We start from the raw sequence: 17,574 nt of genomic DNA, 5'->3' as shown, positions 1-17,574 counted from the left end.
AGGGATTGGCGAAAATTTTCCCCAAAATCAAGCGAAGTGCAAGTAAACCTGTTGGTTTTTTTTTTTATCATATTACAATTAAGGACCAACATAAGTCAAAATCAGGTTTAACTTGGCAATCTTCCGTAGCTGCACTACTCGAAAAATGGTTGATTCTGTACACGTCAAAGTGAGCTTTTTCAGCTAGCCTTCTCGAAATATAGAGTCAATTCTTTCATATAGATTTTCCAATGCGTTGGAGTTTTGTTTTGGCAAAATCTTTCAAAATCTTATGCCAAATTAGTTTGTCACTCTCATGTCTTTTGAAATTTATTTGGCAATTTTGAGCGGCTCATCCTCCTATTAAATTGACAAATCTGATTCTTAGATTAAGTTTTCGCCTGAAAGTTCGCAACCTGCATTATTTCTAAAAAGAACTGTGTTTCAATCACAAAAAAGCCGACATGAAACAGAACAATTGAAGATTGAATTCATCATTCATTTGCTAAGCAACCAAAATACTTTCGACAATGCAGAGCAATCTATCCATCGGATTTGTTTTGCTCACCACAAAATGTCAAGATAATCGAAATAATGACTTTCTTGGCGTGATGTGGTCAGTTCGAATTGAAATATCTCTTAATCAAAAGATGATAGCCTTGGCATACGTACAGACAGTGATTGTTCAATACAAATTATCAAGTCTCACGATTGACCTTTAAATTTCTTAAATACAAATTACATCTAAGACGCAGAAAAAGTGGCCATGGCATCCACAGCCAACCTGATTTCAATGCAAAATATCGCTCAGCCTAAAATGGCGGTAAATCGACTTTGTCCCGGAAGACTGATTTGAATTATCCAACATAAATATGTGATTGAGGCATCCGAACATCAAAAACCCTCACCGTTTTCCCAGATCACCATTTCCTTGTTTGTTATGGTGTGTGTACGACGTATGTGTGATCCCAATGTTGTGATCAGTTTCGGGAAATGCTTGGCTAACGTTATTCTTCATCTTCCCGCAAAAAAATATCTTCGCACTGCTTGGCAGAGCGAGTTCTTAATGTGTTTGAAAGCTATATTACGTGTTCTGGCAATGGTAGGGTGGGAAATTGTCGGCAAACTCACACGTTGTTCGCGAACCGAAAACGAGCTCGACAATCCACAGTTTGAAGTCAGTCCGATCCGCACACATACCTTTAATGTTTGGATACCAACAAAACTTATTGATCTTGAACAATGTGTTTGGGATAAAAAAAAAAATGAACTTTACTGTATACATAATACTCTGGTCTACAATGTCGTTTCATACACTAACTGCGGGTTATCCCTACATTCTACGCCAGGGTTATCTTTTAGAGGAAAAAGCAATTCTCATGATTTCATGTCCATGTTTGGTACATCCTTTTGTGTGAGAGACTCTTTGGACAGAGGTGCTACCAATCAAAACAGAAAATGAACATCGCTTGGCCAAATGACCGTCTTTTTGTTTCTCTAAGGTTGATGTTAGAAGCTTTATCTAGACAAGGAAAAAATGGACGATCATGGAAAAAAGAAAACGGAAGAAGGATGATTAGGGAGAAAAAAAGGAGAACACCTAACGGGCAAATCGTTCTGGTTTGAGCAAGTCAAAAACCTATTTTCAGCTTCAGAAAAAAATCCGAAACTTCGCATCAATAGCAATATTGATTACGAGTTTCAAAGAAATTGAATAGAGATCATGATACTCATTTAGCATTAGATGATTTTGTGAAAGGGTGTCCATGCAACATTTCAACGTTTTGAAATAGAACTTATAGCCTCGAAAAATTCTTCAAGATCACCTTCTCTTAGATCAAACTCAAGAATTTTAGGTTGAACCTGATTTGAGGAAAGCAATGCGCTGAAGGTTGAGCACAAAAGGCCAGGGCTTGTCAGCAAGTGATTTTGGAGTAAAGCACGACAGTCGATCGACGCCACAGCACTTAAGCTCAGAAGAGCACAAAAACAAACTCGAGTGCTCATATTGATTTCCTTCTAAAGCAAACAAAACTTCCTCAAATAGGTGAAGACAAAACTGACCCAAAAACTACTCCCATGTACGCAAACATATTTTCACCGTGCTGCATTTGTACGGTGATTGTACGGCAATACTACCCTATGCAGTTCCAGGTGCGAATTTGGCCTTCGAACAGACTGCACTTCAGAGCTCGACCTCGTGGAGTTACCGAGCCGACCTCGCTGTGGACGGCGATAAAGACACTTGCAGCCTCACTCCAAGGGCGTCCGAACAGCGTTGGTGGCAAGTGATCTTGCCAGAGGATACCCAGATCCAATCCGTGGCCGTGAGTGTGATGGCAGAATCGGAGCAAGAGTTCACCATCTTTGTCATCGGTAAGACTTGGGCTTCAGCTGACGAAGCAAACCCAGAACCGGGTCAAAATGAACAATGGCCATAGGGTGACGATAATGTGCGTTTCTCATTGAACAGATCTCGACGACAAAAATCGAACCAACTTCATCAAATGCGATTCGTTTCAAGGAAGAATGACGAGACGAGAGATGTTTCAGTGCCCGGGCAATGGATTGAGAGGGCACAAGGTCGGTCGGTACATTTATATTAAGACTTGCTTGTTGTGGTTTACTTAGGTATTGAGATTTGTTTTTGCCCTCGACGTCAGATTACACGAAGCTCGGAAAGCCAAATTTGCTCAAGACCATTGTGAGATTCACCAGTTTAAGCGAATACCATGAACTTGGTTCACTTTGGCTCTCAACTTCATATGGATCTGACTTTTAAGGGCACCGTTGTTTTGTCACTTGAAATAACATTCTAAGCAACTGCAATTTCCCTTTAGAATGCCAAATTAGAATGCCAAATCGTTCGTCTTCTTACGAATGTGTATTATAGCAATCTTGCGAGTAAGCTTACCAAAAGCTGAAGCTTCGAATTTATAGCTTTGAATTATGATGAATTGAATTCTTAACTAGGTTTACATCAGAGATGACAGAAAGGAGCTGAACCACCTGGAGCTCTGCGAGGTGGAGATATTTGGATTTTACCACAGCCAGGGTAAATATTTCTTAAAAATATCTGTGATTTTCTTGTCGACAATTGCATTCATTTTCAATTCCCAAAGAGCAAATTCCATGTGTACCCATCTCGATAAAAAATGGTCAAGCTTCCTATTCCAAAGACGAGGTCACTCAACAAGACATGATTGACTTTGTTTGCGACGAAGGCTTCGTCTTGTGGGGAAGCTCCCAAGGCAAATGCTTGAGGAATGGAATGTGAGTTAGCACATGTTTGCAGAACATGTCAAAAGATCTTAAAGTACCATGTTTTCTTTTTCTTGGATTCATCTAGATGGGAGTTCAATATGAAACCAAGTTGCAACCCCATGACCTGCGGGGAGCCTCCAAACCTTCCAAACACCCACGTGGTGTTACAAAGGGTAAGGCATTTTCATCGGCCCTTTGGTCCTAAACAGCTTGGTCTCACAGACTGGTATTGAATCGAACGCATTTCCTGAAAATTGTTGCAAAAATATGTGAAATGATATATCACTTCCAAACAATGAAAAAATGTGAAGAATAGAAGTAATTTAAAAAAATTTTTTTAAGCAATTCAAAATGACATCAAGGCGAATTTGGTGAAATTTTGATGAAATCGCCATGTTTGAAAAATCTTGCGCTTTTTCTTTTCTCCCATCTCAAGGCACTGGTTGCATCCGATTAAATTTTCGTCTCTCTATGTTAGTTTTTTATGCCAATCAATCATTATCTTCCGTGTGAGATGAAACAATTTTTAGTGGAAATGAAATTTTTGACAAACTTAACATTAAGGCTTTGGAACAACCACTGGAATATAGATGGTCGGGTTGGTGACAAGAATTGCCACTTTCTTTTGAATAGCAACCAACATGGATTATCAAGTGAAGTTCATAAACAACTGACGTTATTCCATGGAGTAAAATCAAAGACAAAATGCCCAGACAAACTGCATTGAGCATGCATTAAATTTTGAGATTCATTTCATTTTACCTGCTTGTTTAAGCAAATAGTATTGTCACATTAAGCCAATTTGATAGTCCGCTCACTGAATTAAACCAAAAATGTTCATTTTGTTGGGTTTTGTAACACAGCTCACTCAAAATCACTCGACTATTGAAAAGTCAAGGGGCTGATGGTGCGAGTTGACTGTATTGTTTGTCTTAGTTCTCCTTCCTCAAAATGCCCAAAATCAGGGTACCCGACCACATTTTTCCTTGAATTTCCTTCACTTGACACAACCCATGTGAGCCATCCAACATCAACAATTTACTCTCTTGAATTCACTACAAACTTGATTACGAATAACCACGAGCGCATTCATTTTGTGTTGAAGTATGAAATGAGCTTTGATAGGACATAACTTTGGACCTAGACCCAATAAGGGCCATTATTTGCAACATCAGACAGCTCAAACATCACAGGAAGAGGCACGGCAGATTGCTACAGTAACAAGTGGTGCCTTGCCTTGAAGGGAATTTCTTTTCCGGGCACTATGTGACCCGGAGTACTAACAATACATAAGATTTATAAGGGCCCTTATTTGCAACGTCACACGGCCCAAAGAAAACGGGAAGAGGTACGGTAGATTGATACATAAACTGCTCTTGCCTTGCCTTGAACGCAATTTCTTTCCGGACATTATGTGACCCCAGGCACTAATTGAAAATAAGATTTTTTTTTTAGAATTAGTCAAAAACAACACAAACGCAGTATAATTCAATAACAAGGAATTGGCCCACTCGGCCCTTTATTTGGTAGAGGCTGAATGACAAAGCGCCCTCTGGAGTGCATAACATAAAACATATTTCGTGCAGCGTAAGGGGGCTATAGAATGATGATACATGATAGAATAAGGCAGAAACAACTTAAAACCATTTTAATTCAATAAAGAGGAATCAGCCCTCTATTTGGTAAAGGCTGATTCAAAAAGCGCCCTCTGAAGTGTAGAATGCAAACCATATTTCGTGTAGTGTAAGAAGACTATTATTTGATTTTTTGCGGACTTCCTTGCCGCTACTGGGAATTGAATTCCCAACAATGCAAGACGGAAAAAGGTATTTATTTTACTTCATGGACCTGAAATGTGAGCTGCGATACTAATGCGCCTTGGAACAACTGTCATTTGAAAGATAACATAATTGGGGGCTCAAATCAGGTCTCTCAGTTCTTAACCTAATTACTTAATGCTCCCATTCCCAATCCTTCTTCTCTATGGGATGCTGACTAAATTAGTACTTGCGTTAAAAACCACTTTCCCAGGCAATGCCTTGCTTTCAACGCCAAGGGATGAACAAATTGCCGATATAAGAAAATGATAAGTCACGTCCGGAGACAAATTGGGTAAAATAAACTCCCCAAATTCCGAAACTGGGTCTAAATCCACCATGGTCTCTTCATTTTCCTCCAATTCTGGCTCTTGACAGCTCCATTTAATCCGACAGCGATCCACCAAGTCTCTGTCTCTGGCAGCTTTGAAAACTATTTTCGGGGGACTGTTGGTCACGCTGAACTTAATTGGCGCACGTGGTAGGGAACAACACCAGAGCTCCACAGCCACGCAAGTTAATTCGTTTCCGTTGGGTGTAGCAATTCGGGTTTGAAGAGATACCTTGTATTTATGGCAAGGTTGAGGCAATTTGGATATGAGCATCTCTGTTTTCCCCTCAATTGAACGGGTCAACGAAAACGAGGGGATTGAAGGCGAGATCACCACCAACGAGTATTTTGCTCGGTGATTTCCAGTTAGCCCTAGAGGCGCGTTCCATTTCAATCGAATCGAAACCGGGGTCGAGTCTTTGACTCTCAGGTCAGTGGGAGGATATGCCAGCGTGGTCATAGATTCTTGCACTGGATGGCCAATAGCCTTCAGATCCCTCAATGCTGATATCCCGCTAAGGTTGATGAAATAGTCGGAATTAGGTTCAAGATCCGTCACCTTGAAGGTGTTCTGAACTTTTGACACCGCTACTGTTCGATGCTCTCTTCCGTCATGAGTGAGAACTTCGACTTGATAGCCCTTGAGAATAGGACTTGACTCCAATGGATTCCATTGGACCAAGCATGAGTGATGGCCTATCTGCAGTATTTCGAGACCTGGTACCTCATTAGGTTGAGTTATCACGTCATCCCGGATGAACTGCCTGGTCAGGACGCGTCCAGTCTTTGTTCCCAATTGGATACGGTAGCACTCGCTTGGTTTTAGTCCATGGATACAATACTCGCATAATTTTGAGCTCAAGTAATACTCAAAGTGGTTCACTTGTGTCACGTCATCAATGATGGTTCGTTCAGACGAAGCTGAAGCATCCCTTAAAACAACAGGGTTATCGGGTGCATTTCGAATTGGAGAGACATCCACGGAAATCCGATCAACTAACAAGACATACTTGGTAAAGTCTCCTTTGGGTGGGACCCATTGAATATCCACGTGAGTTGGACCATGATCTTTTAGCATACCATTCCGTGGCTTCTCCGGGCCCCTGGGTGCCAAGTGCGTGACCACTTTTTCCCCCTTCATGCGCGAACTTCCCACTTTGCAGGCAATTGTGATTACGTATTCCGTCTTACCCCCAGACAAATCCCTGAAACAAGCCGCGTAGATGCTGCCAGTGTTTGAAGAAATGGTCTGCGAATGGTTTACAGTTTCGGCTGGAAAGATTGTTACTTCATAACTATCAATAGTGACGTTCCGCATCCACGAAGAGCTCTTTTTTCTATTCTTGAGCCAATGATCGATCTCAGCTTCTCTCCATTTGATTTCGACCTTGTCTTCCTCTACATGAACATCATGCTCGAGCAAGAGATTCGGTTTGCAGATGGCATGGAACACCTCATCCGAGTGTGTCAAGACCCTGAGAGTGGATTCCAAGTCGTAACTATGGGCAAGGAAATCAAACAAGAACAGAAAGTCTTCTCCACTAGATCGCACGATCTGTGGTTGGTTCAGGCTCTGACGGTCTTGGTCGATTTTGCTCAGTAGTTTTGCCACTGGTCGGAATTCAACACTCCACAAGAGTGCAATCAACGAAAGGACTCCGTGCAGGAGGAGAAGAAACACTTGGGACCACAAGCAAATGAAGAGAAACTCCACTCTCTGGCCTCGACATTGAAAGTGAAGTGTTCCTTGCTGTAAGTGTATTTTGGGAATGTCATTCACTGACACTTCGCACAAGACCTGATCTTCGATGTGGAGTAATCCATGACTAGCATTGAGAGCCACAAGACCCGCCACCAAGACAATCTTGAACAGGTTCTTCCCGATGTAAACGTGATGAATGGTGGAACTTTCTTGCAAAGAGGCGCAAATCTCTCGTCGTTGTCTCAAGCGACAAATGGCATCGGTACTGGTTGTGGGGTCAGTGATGTCCTCAGCCACATCGGGATCGTGACCGACAAATGCATTCTCCACAATGTGAGCATGGAAGCGTTCCACCTTTCTCGATACTTTGGGGATCTTGAAGCTGAACTTGTCGACCACTATTAAGGTCAACGTTTGGAGAAGCAAAATAAAGGGCAAGTACTCCATGAATATGGAAAACAATCGGCGAATGCAGGCTCGTTCCGAGTTGGCGTAATTGATGATTCCTATTGTTCCACCAGCCGAGTATGGACCAAGGTCTACAACTGTTTGATTGTCAACTTCGACTGACAGAAGCATGCAGAGGAGATCTCCGGAGTTTAATGTGGCTAATACCCTGGTGGATATTGCCACCACTCCCACTGTTACCATAAGATAACTGACATAGTCCACTAACACATCAGAGGTGTGTTGGAACACTTTCACACTGGTAGGGTCCAACAACCACGACTTGGCAATGTCATCGATATTCATCGTTTTCTTTTGTTGAGATAGGAACAGCAAATCGTTCTCGTTGTAATTTGAAAAACCGAAATGTCATGCAATGAAATTTGTATCCATACATGCACAGATTGCGGCCATAGGAACGATTGTCGATCTACCTGCCCTTTCTGAGCCATCGCGTTGATTCTGGTGCCATATGGATTTCGGACCTTTAAAAAGTCTTATAGAAAGCCTGTCCTCTTGAGGCGAATTTGAGCATGTACACCACAAACAAGGAATTGGAAGCGAAATAGTTAGTGTTGGTGAGCCATTGCAGCCATTGTGAAAGAGGAAGGCTTGCTTGGATTCGAAAGGACGACTCGGACCGGCAAAGCGAGTTGCTTTACTTAGAATGATACTGCTGTTATTGGTAACACAAACTAGTCATATTGCAGACTGGCTGGCTGAAGATACCTGTGGAACCACATTTCTTAATTCAACTCCGAGGCGCCCCAGGCCCTTGCAACCGCAAGGTCAGGTGCCGTTCAATCCGGTTTCTAGGTCTAATTATCACTCGACCTATTACATTTCCCTTGTTAGATAATAACTTAATAAGTATGACTGAGGCACACCCAACTTGTCATCATGTACTACGTCAATGAGGAATCCCTCCACCTTAACTAATTGTTTCCTACCACAAATGAAAGTTCTTAGCCAATTGAGAATCTTGCCTTGGATCCCTTTCTCATGGAGCCTGTTACCTAAAGGCCATGATCTACCTTGTCAAAGGCCTTGGCAAAGTCGAGATGAACTCCATCGACTGGACCATGGCTCTCTAATCCCTCAATGACCTGCGCTATATGCTCAATCAGTTGGGTAACCGTGTTAAAATGTGCTTGGAACCCATGCTGGTTAGGAGGAAGGACTTCATTGACCTCAAGAAATTCTACAAGTTTGAGCTTCATGATTTTCTCAAACACCTTCGCAATATTTGAAGTGAGAGCAATCGGCCTATAGTTACTGGGGACCGACTTATCTCCCCCTCTTTAAGAATTAGAACAACGTGAGCTAACTTTAGTGAAAAAAGGAAACTTGCCCTGATCCAAGATGCAACGCATCAAGTACGAAAAAACAGGGGCAAGAACCAGTGAGCATCTCATCAGAAACTGAGATATCACACCATCAGGACCCGGAGAGCTCGAGGGTCTCAGGTCCGTAATGACCTCTAAAGCATCTTGATCTGTGACTACAAGATCATCTAAACGCTCAATTTGACAAGCCTTGCCAATCTCAACGAACTCATCAATATAGCAATGGGCTGTTGCTCTGAACTCAGTGGGGTTGAAAACGTACTAGAGAACTGATCTCCAAGCATGCTAGCCATAGTCTCTACATTGTTAATGGCTTCCCCATCAACCTCAAAAGGCCCAACAGGGTGTTTCATCTTTCTCTTAGAGTTTGCATAAGAGAGAAAAGCCTTCGGATTCGACCTGACCCCCTGAATCACCTTACTCTCAGTTTGTAAGTGGTCATTTTCGATGGAGGCCTCAAACCTCCCTGGAATCAAATCCAACTTTTTTGCAGGCTAGCCACAACTACTGGATTCAAAAGGCTCTAGGGCTTTGTTACTGGTTTGCAATTTTTTTTTTGAACAATTGTTTCCTAAACTCGGGATCTAAGCTTGCGCCCTACCTTTCGGAACGCTTCTTGGTATTGCTAGATTGGAGTAAACTTTCTCAAGAACTAAAATCATTTTGTCTAAGGCTGCGTCTATGAACGATTCCTTTTTCAGCATTGAAACCAGATCAAGCTCCTCTAGCCTTTCTACAATCAGGGGCCAATGTTCATCTTTGAACTTGAACTTAACCAGACCGACCTTTTTGGCCGGTCTTACTCTAGAGCACGCCGGCTTCTGAGTAATGGTCGACATGATGATCTGACAAATTACTAGGTGTCACATAGACATACTGGATCAGATCAGGGTCATTGGAAAAGATGCTACAGGTCTTTTTCAGTCAGTAACTCTTTCAAAAAAGTCTTTCAAAATTTGCTTTGCTGTGTTTCACTCGTTGACAATTGAATGCTTTTCATTTCAGGAGAATAGGAACAAGACCGTTGCCGCAGAATTGGGCGATGAAGCTATCTATTCCTGTTCAGGTCAACTTCAAATGGTGAAAAATGGAACATACAATGGTAAGCATTGATTGAGTCAAAATTCAGGGTTCCTACATCATGCGGATGGAAACTCGATATGAAATCTTAACCTTCCAGCCTACATCATCGAAATTAAAGCGGTTTGTTCCATGGATGGGACTTGGAGAATGGATTCCTTCTTCTCCTGTCTGAACCAAAGTGAGATCGTATCGGATCTGGTGAGTTCGCGAGAGTTAACCTCCCCTTATGTTTGTGCTTGCGATGGATCTCTGACGACCTAATTTTTCCACCTACTAGGTTATTTTGGAAAGTGACCATTTTGTGTTTTGGGAATGGCTCTTGTATTTCCTTATGGTCTTGCTCATCGTGGTCCTGCTCTTGGTCCTCTTTTGTGCTCTCTGGCGCGCCAACCAAAAGCGGAACTCCGAGAAGGAGAACACGGTTGTCACCAGACCCAGGAACATGAACAACCCATACGGTACCAGGTTTGTCTTGAATATATGATATAAGTACATGCACTCTATTTATCAGTTAGATCTAAAATGTTGATCGTTCAAGTTTTTCTTTTAGCACCAATTATTTGCTACCCTCTCTCAATGGTAAACCTGGAATCCTAAAAAACGAGTCCCAGTTCAACGAGAATTTTGAAGAGGACCAGAATAACCAAAGAGGCCCGAGTATCGACACGACATCCTCTTCACTGCCGGAAATGCGATTCAACGATGACGAACCGTTGGAACAACCACAAAATAATTCACGACAATTACCCATGAGTACTTTCAAGCCTCACCAACTCTATTCTGGGGTATGTAAGGGAAACTTGAAAGAAACAAAAATGGATGAGCACCCTTGGGACGAGAATTGGCATTTTGTTTTCAATCAATCAAATATTTACCCTCCTTTAAAAAAGATGTAAAACAGGTAGAAAAAGATTTAAAAAAACAATTTCATGCCGCTCAACTCTGACCAAATGCTGACTCAGGCCTAACATCTTTTTTTGTCCTTGAATAATTATTTTTCCTCTACAGGCTACGAACGTATCGCCCACTCCCAATTTGTATTGGAGCCCTGACATGCACCATAATCAATATCCCAACATGTCCAATTGGGACCTGAGGGTCAAAGCATTTCCCTTGGAGGTAGCTGGGCCAGGGTCTTCTTTTCCCTCCAATTACACCCCAATCCTGCACAAGTACGATGAGTTTCAAGATCATTCATGTGAAATGGATTTAAGCTGAATTCATTCTTTCATATTAGCAACCTCAACGAACCTCATCAACCATACTATACAAACTTGGCCGAAGCGGCATTCACCGCCAATCCGAATGGGAAAAATCTTCCCCAAATTGACGAGGCCGGATATGCCAGCTTGATTATCAAGCCTCGAATCATCCCCCGAGAATCTGGCACTAGGATCCATGACCAACCTCATCAATATCAAAACACTCAAATGGTAAAAATGGACGAAAAAAAAATGACCTAAAATCACGGCCAAAATTAAGAATCATCGTCCCCCTCCACCAGGGCGTGCTCTCCAGTTACTTTTGCATTTGATTTGTATCCGGCCCATTCCAGTATACTAGTGCAGAGAGACCTTTAACCTGCTCAAGGTATCCATGACTAGTACTAGCTGAACGAGGGCTCTACTCCAAATTTACGAGCTAACAAAGAGGTCTTTCAGGCTCATAATCCGTTGCTGGGATATCCGGATCTATTGAAGAACACAGAGGAGAACCCATATGTGAATGATGAGGTGATTGCAGCCAATTCCGCGGAAATGTACGCCAAAATTGATTTGTCAAAAAAGCGAAACAGTCGAAGAGAGGAAGACGAGGACAAAGAGGTCGACGAGACTTTGGGGCAGAACCACGGAGAGGGGGCCGAAAGAGTCCGTCCGGCACAAGATCGGGCATCTCAAACACCCCAGCCCCGGGTTTTAGAGCAAGATTTGATCAATAAATTTGACCGATTTTTCAACACGGACCAAGTGAGCCATTGTTGATAGAAATAAATAGATATATTCATGTAAGAAACTCCTTGCCCATCATTCCATCTCACTCTTGCTTGTCTGTGGCCAAATCGGGATGGCTTCTTTCTTTAACTCTTTGGGGACGGGCAATCCTTTGTATTCGTGGTTCAAGAAAACCAAAAGTTCCGAGAGAATGGAGAAGTATTGGATGGTTTTACCAGCCAAGTGAGCGTATTGGTTGGACTTGATGTGCACGTTTTTCACCACGGCGGAAAAGGTCAGGTCCGTATTGATCTGCAAGTAGAACGCCACTCGCCAAGGAGGTCGACCCGTGAAACGAACGAAAAGCAAGTGGTCGTGACGATCCACGAATGACATGCCCTCGGGCAGATGGCTGATTTTGTCCACTCCATTGCGGATTGAGTCTAAATCATGGATGGTATTTTCGGCCATGGTCAGCCCCGGGAACAAGGTCGCGGCTGGAGCAGGGGGTTCGACTTTGGCTTTCCGAGGCCCCCGCTTCGGCTGGAAGCAAGTCAATTTTGATTTTTAGCTTGATTTAAAGATCGATCTATAGATGAAAAACTTACATGGCTAAAAACCATATAAAAACAATGATTTTCAAATACCAATTTTATGAAAATTGGGAACACACCATTAGTTAGAGCTCCTGAATTCATACATTCACAAACCATCGACATAACATCAAGTTAAACAATTAATCAAGATTTCGAGAAAATATACGGTTTCAAAAAATGCACGCTTTCCTCAGTTTCAGCAAGGTATTCCGAAAGAGCCCAAATTACTAAAACTACCTGTTGTGTGCATTTTCTTCAAAATTCGAGTGAGCCCATAAATGATGGTTTACTTAATATTTTCAGAAAATGTGCTGTCGAAGAAACCTCTTGGTAATGTGTTTGAAGTTATGTTAAATAGCATCTTGAGCTACTTTTAGATAAAGCAAGAAAAAAAAAAATCTTTTGGTTATGTGCTATTGAAAATCTTCTCTAATTGTTTTGGAGGTAAAGCGCATGATGTACGGTTTTGCAAGTTAGAAAAACGTCAATATGTGTTTCGGTATTTCCATCAACTCTTACAAAAGCATTTCGACCATTGTGGCAGAGAAGAATCAATTACCCCCAGAAAACAGAGAGGCAAATTTGGCAAATGCCAGGTCGGTTTTTTGGGGGTATTAATAGGCGAGTGGGACGGTGTTTTTTTTTGCCTGATGGGTTTAATTGTTTTTTTTAATTGGACGAGTTTCATTAATTTTTTTTATTAAACGTCAAAAGAAGACCCTTTTATTTCTTTTCGTTTTTTGAGCCAAAGGCAACCAAACTGTTACTAAAAAAACCTCCTTCATTACCATTACTTTTCAGAAAAAGTAACGCCATACCAATGCAAGTTTTTTGGAGGGGGGAATGAGACGAACCTGTCTCATTTCAGAATCAAAGTGGTGAAATGTTCAACAACAGAAGCAAAAAGTTTTTGATAGTTGCCTCTCTGATTTGGGATCAATGCATTAGTAAAAGACCTGCATCAAATAAGCCACTGCATTTGACAAGCAATTGAAAAAAAAACGTGCAGGAAACCCAAAATTTACCTTTAGAACATTAAAGATTGAACACCACAAAGGAAAACTTTGAGCTTCCTACCATTTCTTCCATGAAATCAAGAAATTGCTCTTCCAGTTTCATTATGAATCAAATTACTCAAATCATAGCCAAAGAAAGAGGAAGGTCATCGGAAAATGATGGAGAAGTTGAGAAGGATTTGCTATTAACCCGCCTGTAAAAACCCGACCATGGGTTTTGTGTGGGTTTTGGGTTTTTTTTTAATCCAAGGGAGGGTTTTAGCCAACCTTGCAGAGAGGGCTGCTAAATCATTGATTGTAATGCTCATGAGAATACTGCATATCTCGCAATAAAAACTTCTAATTACAAGGTGGTCGGCAAAAAGCATCGATCTGTAGTTGTTGCCTCATAATTGGACATCTTGGGTGCTCGTTTGCCGTTTTTTCTCATAGCGACCAGACATGGGATGCATATTTTACAGCTAGTGATTTGTGGTTTGCATTTGCGCTACACGAACAATTTTTGTCACGATTTTATGTTTTCTTCTCAAGACACACATATCTGGCTTGGTATTGCCAAGCCTTTAACAAGTCTGGATGTCGAATTATGCTATCCAAGGTCCGAGGAGGTTTTGTTATGCCATATCTCTTTGAAAAATTTGAAAGTTTCCTCAATATTTTTGGGCGCCGACAAAAACCTCCCCCCCCTCAAAATGGAAAGCAATTCAAAACTAAATCCGAGGCCGGCCCATGATCCTGGTATCATGTATAATTGTATATGATGAGCTTACTCTTTCCACAAATGGCGGGCGATATCCCGGAGTATCGGGGAACAACGATGGAATGGAATTAGGAAAGCGTCGTATTCGATGGGCATTGGCTTTTCGTTTCCGTCGATAACCATTGGAATCGAGGCTGCAGTGCGTGAGGTCTTCGGACGAGAAATGCAGCGAGCAAATGCTCGAAAACTGTGAGGGTTGGTACGGTTTGGTAAACGGAATGGCATCCACCCAATGTTGCAGCAACTCCGGATCCTTCAACGGGAAACCAAACATCGAAGGTTGCATGGTTTGCGATTCGGAAGCCTCGCCCGTCGACGACTCAAGGGGATCTTGGACGGAAGGCGAGGCAGAGCGTGAGGAGGAGGAGGAGGAGGAGCATAGGGAAGAGGGGGAAGAGGAAGAGGAGGAGGAGGAGGAGGAGGAGGATAGGGATAGTGTGGGGGAAACACTCCCGTCCATTTCGGCTTTGACTTTGATTCGCTTGAGGACCCTGGAATTAGAAGGACGAGAGCCCGTGGACGAGGAGGAAGGGCCGGATGGAGCCTGGGATTCCTCACTGGTCTGGCGTTTGACATAACCACTCCGGCATCCAGGTACGCAACATTTACGAGCCATTTCGGGATCTGGCCGATGCCGCAGCTTATTGCTGATTGCTGGGGCTCTGAACAATTTGACTATATATTATGTAGTGTTGTTGTCAGGACGACGAAATGCTCAGCTCGGGAAAAACGCCGAAAGAACCGAGATGGAGAATGAATTGCATCCCGAGGTAATCTCGAGCACGGACTTCTAAAAACTTGGACTGCGAACGAGCTTCCCGCCCAATCGGCCTTCTCTTGGTCATAGCCACTCTATGCCACTTTTTGAATTAGATTAAGCAAATAAGTAACGTAGATCGATTCAATTAAAGGTAGGCCACTTTGATGGCATTGACTTGTAAGGTGGATCCGGTGGATCGTTTCAAAGTTACGTTGTCAAAAGCTCTGGTAGCTGACCAAGAGCAGGCCGAAAAATTCGAATTTTATGGAGTGTTTACTACATGACTTTGACCGTATCGCCTGAGTTCCCAGCTCAGCTTAGGTTTGGGCTCAAATTTGGCCAAGTTCATCTATTCAACCAGATCTTGTGGTCATATCAATTGCCTATTTGGAATAAGATGAACGGTTTAGGAGAAACGACATGTTTACTTCCGCTCCCAATCCACATCTCTATAAGTCCATGTCTCAAGATATCAAAAGTGGCGCGTAAGTGATGATTCTCTCACGCTTTCACACACCAAGGGAGTTCATCAAGACTGAAAATCGCAGTTTTGACCCCAAGATTGGTCACAAAGTCAAATTACTAGGAGCATTCATTCGCACATTGTAACAAAACGGCAAAGCAGTAGAAATTTCAATACTTGTTTGATTCCTAACATTTTGATTTCATTTCGAAAATGATCTTGGAAATTTCAGATTTTACGAAAAATCCGAGAAAGCCCTAGTCAGGTGCTTTTTTTCGAAAAAGCTCCCTAGATATCCTAACATCAGGTCAAGCTATTAAAGTCTACATTCTTTGTCAAATAATTTCCCGATTTGAGGGAAAACATCTGGTCACCCTGGTTATTGTTCTCTTAGGGATATGGAGGTTGCGAAGCAATTCCTTGTTCTGGCATATCAAATATTAGTGCTAAAGATTCTGAAAGGATGCCACTAAAATACAGATGCCCCGGAATATAAATATTGCGACATACATAGAGACGGACAAAATATGCGTTATGTGTTTTCGATTTCATGTCGTAAAACAGGTTTATTCGCATTAAATGGATATTGGGTGTTTTCATGCCTATTGTTAAGCATGTATTGGGTTTTTGTCGGAAGGAAATACGATGCTTTTTGAATGTTTGCGATGTGAATGTGAAATGTCTTGATAAACAAGCCATTTTTGCACAGGTTGGCCGAGATGGTTTAGCACAAGTATCGTCTTGTCAATCAGATGAAGTCAAGAAAATCGTTGTGAAGTCTGTTGGACGCCAGCGTGGTTTTGCTGCTGCCATCTACTAATTTTCTTACATTTTTGCATTTTAAAACGCAAATTTTGCGAAAGCCAAAGTATTTGTGACATCGACAGTAATCCGTTCCTTTTGTTGAGGAAAGACTAGCGACCTGCCTGGATTTACCTTACAAAAACCGTATGACGACACATTCTTCATTCTTTGAGAATTGCTTTTTTATTGCATTTTTAATAAATCAGTCGTATGAATACATCAAGATTGGATGTCCTCGTTGCTGTTCTTGAATGACAATAGAGGTTTGGTAGGAGGTGGAGAACGATGATGATTATCGGCTTCTCTGGAATGCCTCGATTGGGTTGCTGGCAGCGATTCGGCGGGTGCGTCTATAACTTTCAATTTTTTACTGGCGGAGTGTCCTTCATCTGCCTCCCTCCTCCCTTGGGCCCCGGTGGCGGCTCTTTTCTGAGCCGCCCGTTGGGTCAGCGTGTCCTTGAGGTGTTGCATCTTAAGGTTGATCTCGGCTTTGGTGTGCTGCTCACGAATGTAGAGAATGACTCGGGCCGCCAATTCCAAGTAGCTCTCCTTGGTTTTGGCCCGCTTGAAGATGTTCTCTTCGAAATAGCCGCCATTGGCGGGCACGGTATGCCCGCAACTCTGGAGAGTGTCCATCAACTTTTTACTCACAGCCATTCGAAACCCCTGAGATCGCCACACCGCCTCCACAATGGAGCCTGAGCAAAAAAAAGAATGAAATTCCTTAGAGGTGAATTGGGACAAATTTTGCTCCTTATCATATCTCCTGATTTGGACCAAGTCAACCATCATAATCCAAACGAACATCAGTTTCTCACGGCGAGGATCGATCTTCTCGATATCATTATATTACATTGATTCAAAGTGAAGGGAACAGGGTTGGCTAAATCCCGTCCCTTGGGTAAAAAGACAAAACGCACACAAAACTCGCCCAAGGTCGGGTTTTTACGAGCCCGTTAATAGCAAATCCTTCTCAATTTTTCCATCCTTTTCCGATGACCTTCCTCTTTCTTTAGCTATAACTTGATTGATAATGAAACTGGAAGAGTAATGTCTTGATTTCATGGAATAAACGGAAGGAAGCTCAGAGTATTCCTTTGTGGTGTTCAAATTTTCTTGCTTAATGGGTTGATTGGTTTTTCTTAATTGGACGTTTTTTTTAAACTTTTAATCAAATGTCAAAGTCAAAGAACTCCAACAAATAAGCCACTGCATTTGATTCGCAATTAAAAACCGTGCAGGGAATCCCAAATTTACCTTTAGAACATTAAAGAT

General features: G+C 42.2%; 4 protein-coding genes across 6 annotated transcripts in view; 1 reads left to right on the top strand and 3 right to left on the bottom strand.

Annotated features, from left to right (window-relative positions):
* Positions 1-11,982, top strand: part of LOC131888655 (uncharacterized) — a 12,849-nt gene extending 867 nt beyond the window's left edge. The window contains exons 2-14 of one of the 3 annotated variants that reach the window (XR_009374140.1): positions 2,128-2,355; positions 2,453-2,562; positions 2,953-3,034; positions 3,102-3,252; positions 3,329-3,416; positions 9,892-9,988; positions 10,067-10,167; positions 10,247-10,434; positions 10,508-10,754; positions 10,978-11,141; positions 11,207-11,402; positions 11,474-11,559; positions 11,631-11,762. Coding sequence is in view for 2 of the 3 variants with exons in the window: in XM_059237565.1 (XP_059093548.1) it covers positions 2,128-2,355; positions 2,453-2,562; positions 2,953-3,034; positions 3,102-3,252; positions 3,329-3,416; positions 9,892-9,988; positions 10,067-10,167; positions 10,247-10,434; positions 10,508-10,754; positions 10,978-11,141; positions 11,207-11,402; positions 11,631-11,951 (1,973 nt within the window). In the remaining variant the exon portion in view is untranslated. Of the gene's footprint in view, positions 1-2,127; positions 2,356-2,452; positions 2,563-2,952; positions 3,035-3,101; positions 3,253-3,328; positions 3,417-9,891; positions 9,989-10,066; positions 10,168-10,246; positions 10,435-10,507; positions 10,755-10,977; positions 11,142-11,206; positions 11,403-11,473; positions 11,560-11,630 lie in introns of all 3 variants that reach the window. The other 2 variants (XM_059237565.1, XM_059237566.1) reach the window with 2 other exon arrangements.
* LOC131888653 (uncharacterized) lies at positions 4,746-8,358 on the bottom strand. The gene has a single exon (XM_059237561.1). It carries the CDS (start codon positions 7,844-7,846, stop codon positions 5,225-5,227), a length of 2,622 nt encoding a protein of 873 aa, XP_059093544.1. The 5' UTR covers positions 7,847-8,358; the 3' UTR covers positions 4,746-5,224.
* Positions 11,945-15,055, bottom strand: LOC131888656 (uncharacterized). Its single transcript, XM_059237567.1, has 2 exons — positions 14,283-15,055; positions 11,945-12,443 (listed from the first exon to the last, which is right to left on the bottom strand). The coding sequence occupies exons 1-2, from the start codon at positions 14,886-14,888 to the stop codon at positions 11,994-11,996; spliced, it is 1,056 nt and encodes a 351-aa protein (XP_059093550.1). The 5' UTR covers positions 14,889-15,055; the 3' UTR covers positions 11,945-11,993.
* Positions 15,056-16,456: 1,401 nt separating this feature from the next.
* Positions 16,457-17,574, bottom strand: part of LOC131888903 (uncharacterized) — a gene marked incomplete in the record, with an annotated part of 3,593 nt that continues 2,475 nt past the window's right edge. The window contains 1 exon segment of the mRNA XM_059237852.1: positions 16,457-16,997. Within this exon segment, the coding sequence (XP_059093835.1) occupies positions 16,519-16,997 (479 nt within the window).

This window comes from Tigriopus californicus, chromosome 10 (genome assembly GCF_007210705.1).
Source record: "Tigriopus californicus strain San Diego chromosome 10, Tcal_SD_v2.1, whole genome shotgun sequence".
NCBI lineage: Eukaryota > Metazoa > Arthropoda > Copepoda > Harpacticoida > Harpacticidae > Tigriopus > Tigriopus californicus.
Note: the sequence above shows the minus strand (reverse complement) of the source record. Positions and strands in the feature narration are given on the sequence as shown.

Excerpts from the sequence above, each read along its gene's own strand:
- LOC131888653 (XM_059237561.1), bottom strand. The coding sequence starts at position 7,846 with ATGAATATCGATGACATTGCCAAGTCGTGGTTGTTGGACCCTACCAGT.
- LOC131888656 (XM_059237567.1), bottom strand. The coding sequence starts at position 14,888 with ATGGCTCGTAAATGTTGCGTACCTGGATGCCGGAGTGGTTATGTCAAA. Across the intron at positions 12,444-14,282 it reads GCCCGCCATTTGTGGAAAGA|CCGAAGCGGGGGCCTCGGAA; the intron begins GTAAGCTCATCA and ends ACTTGCTTCCAG.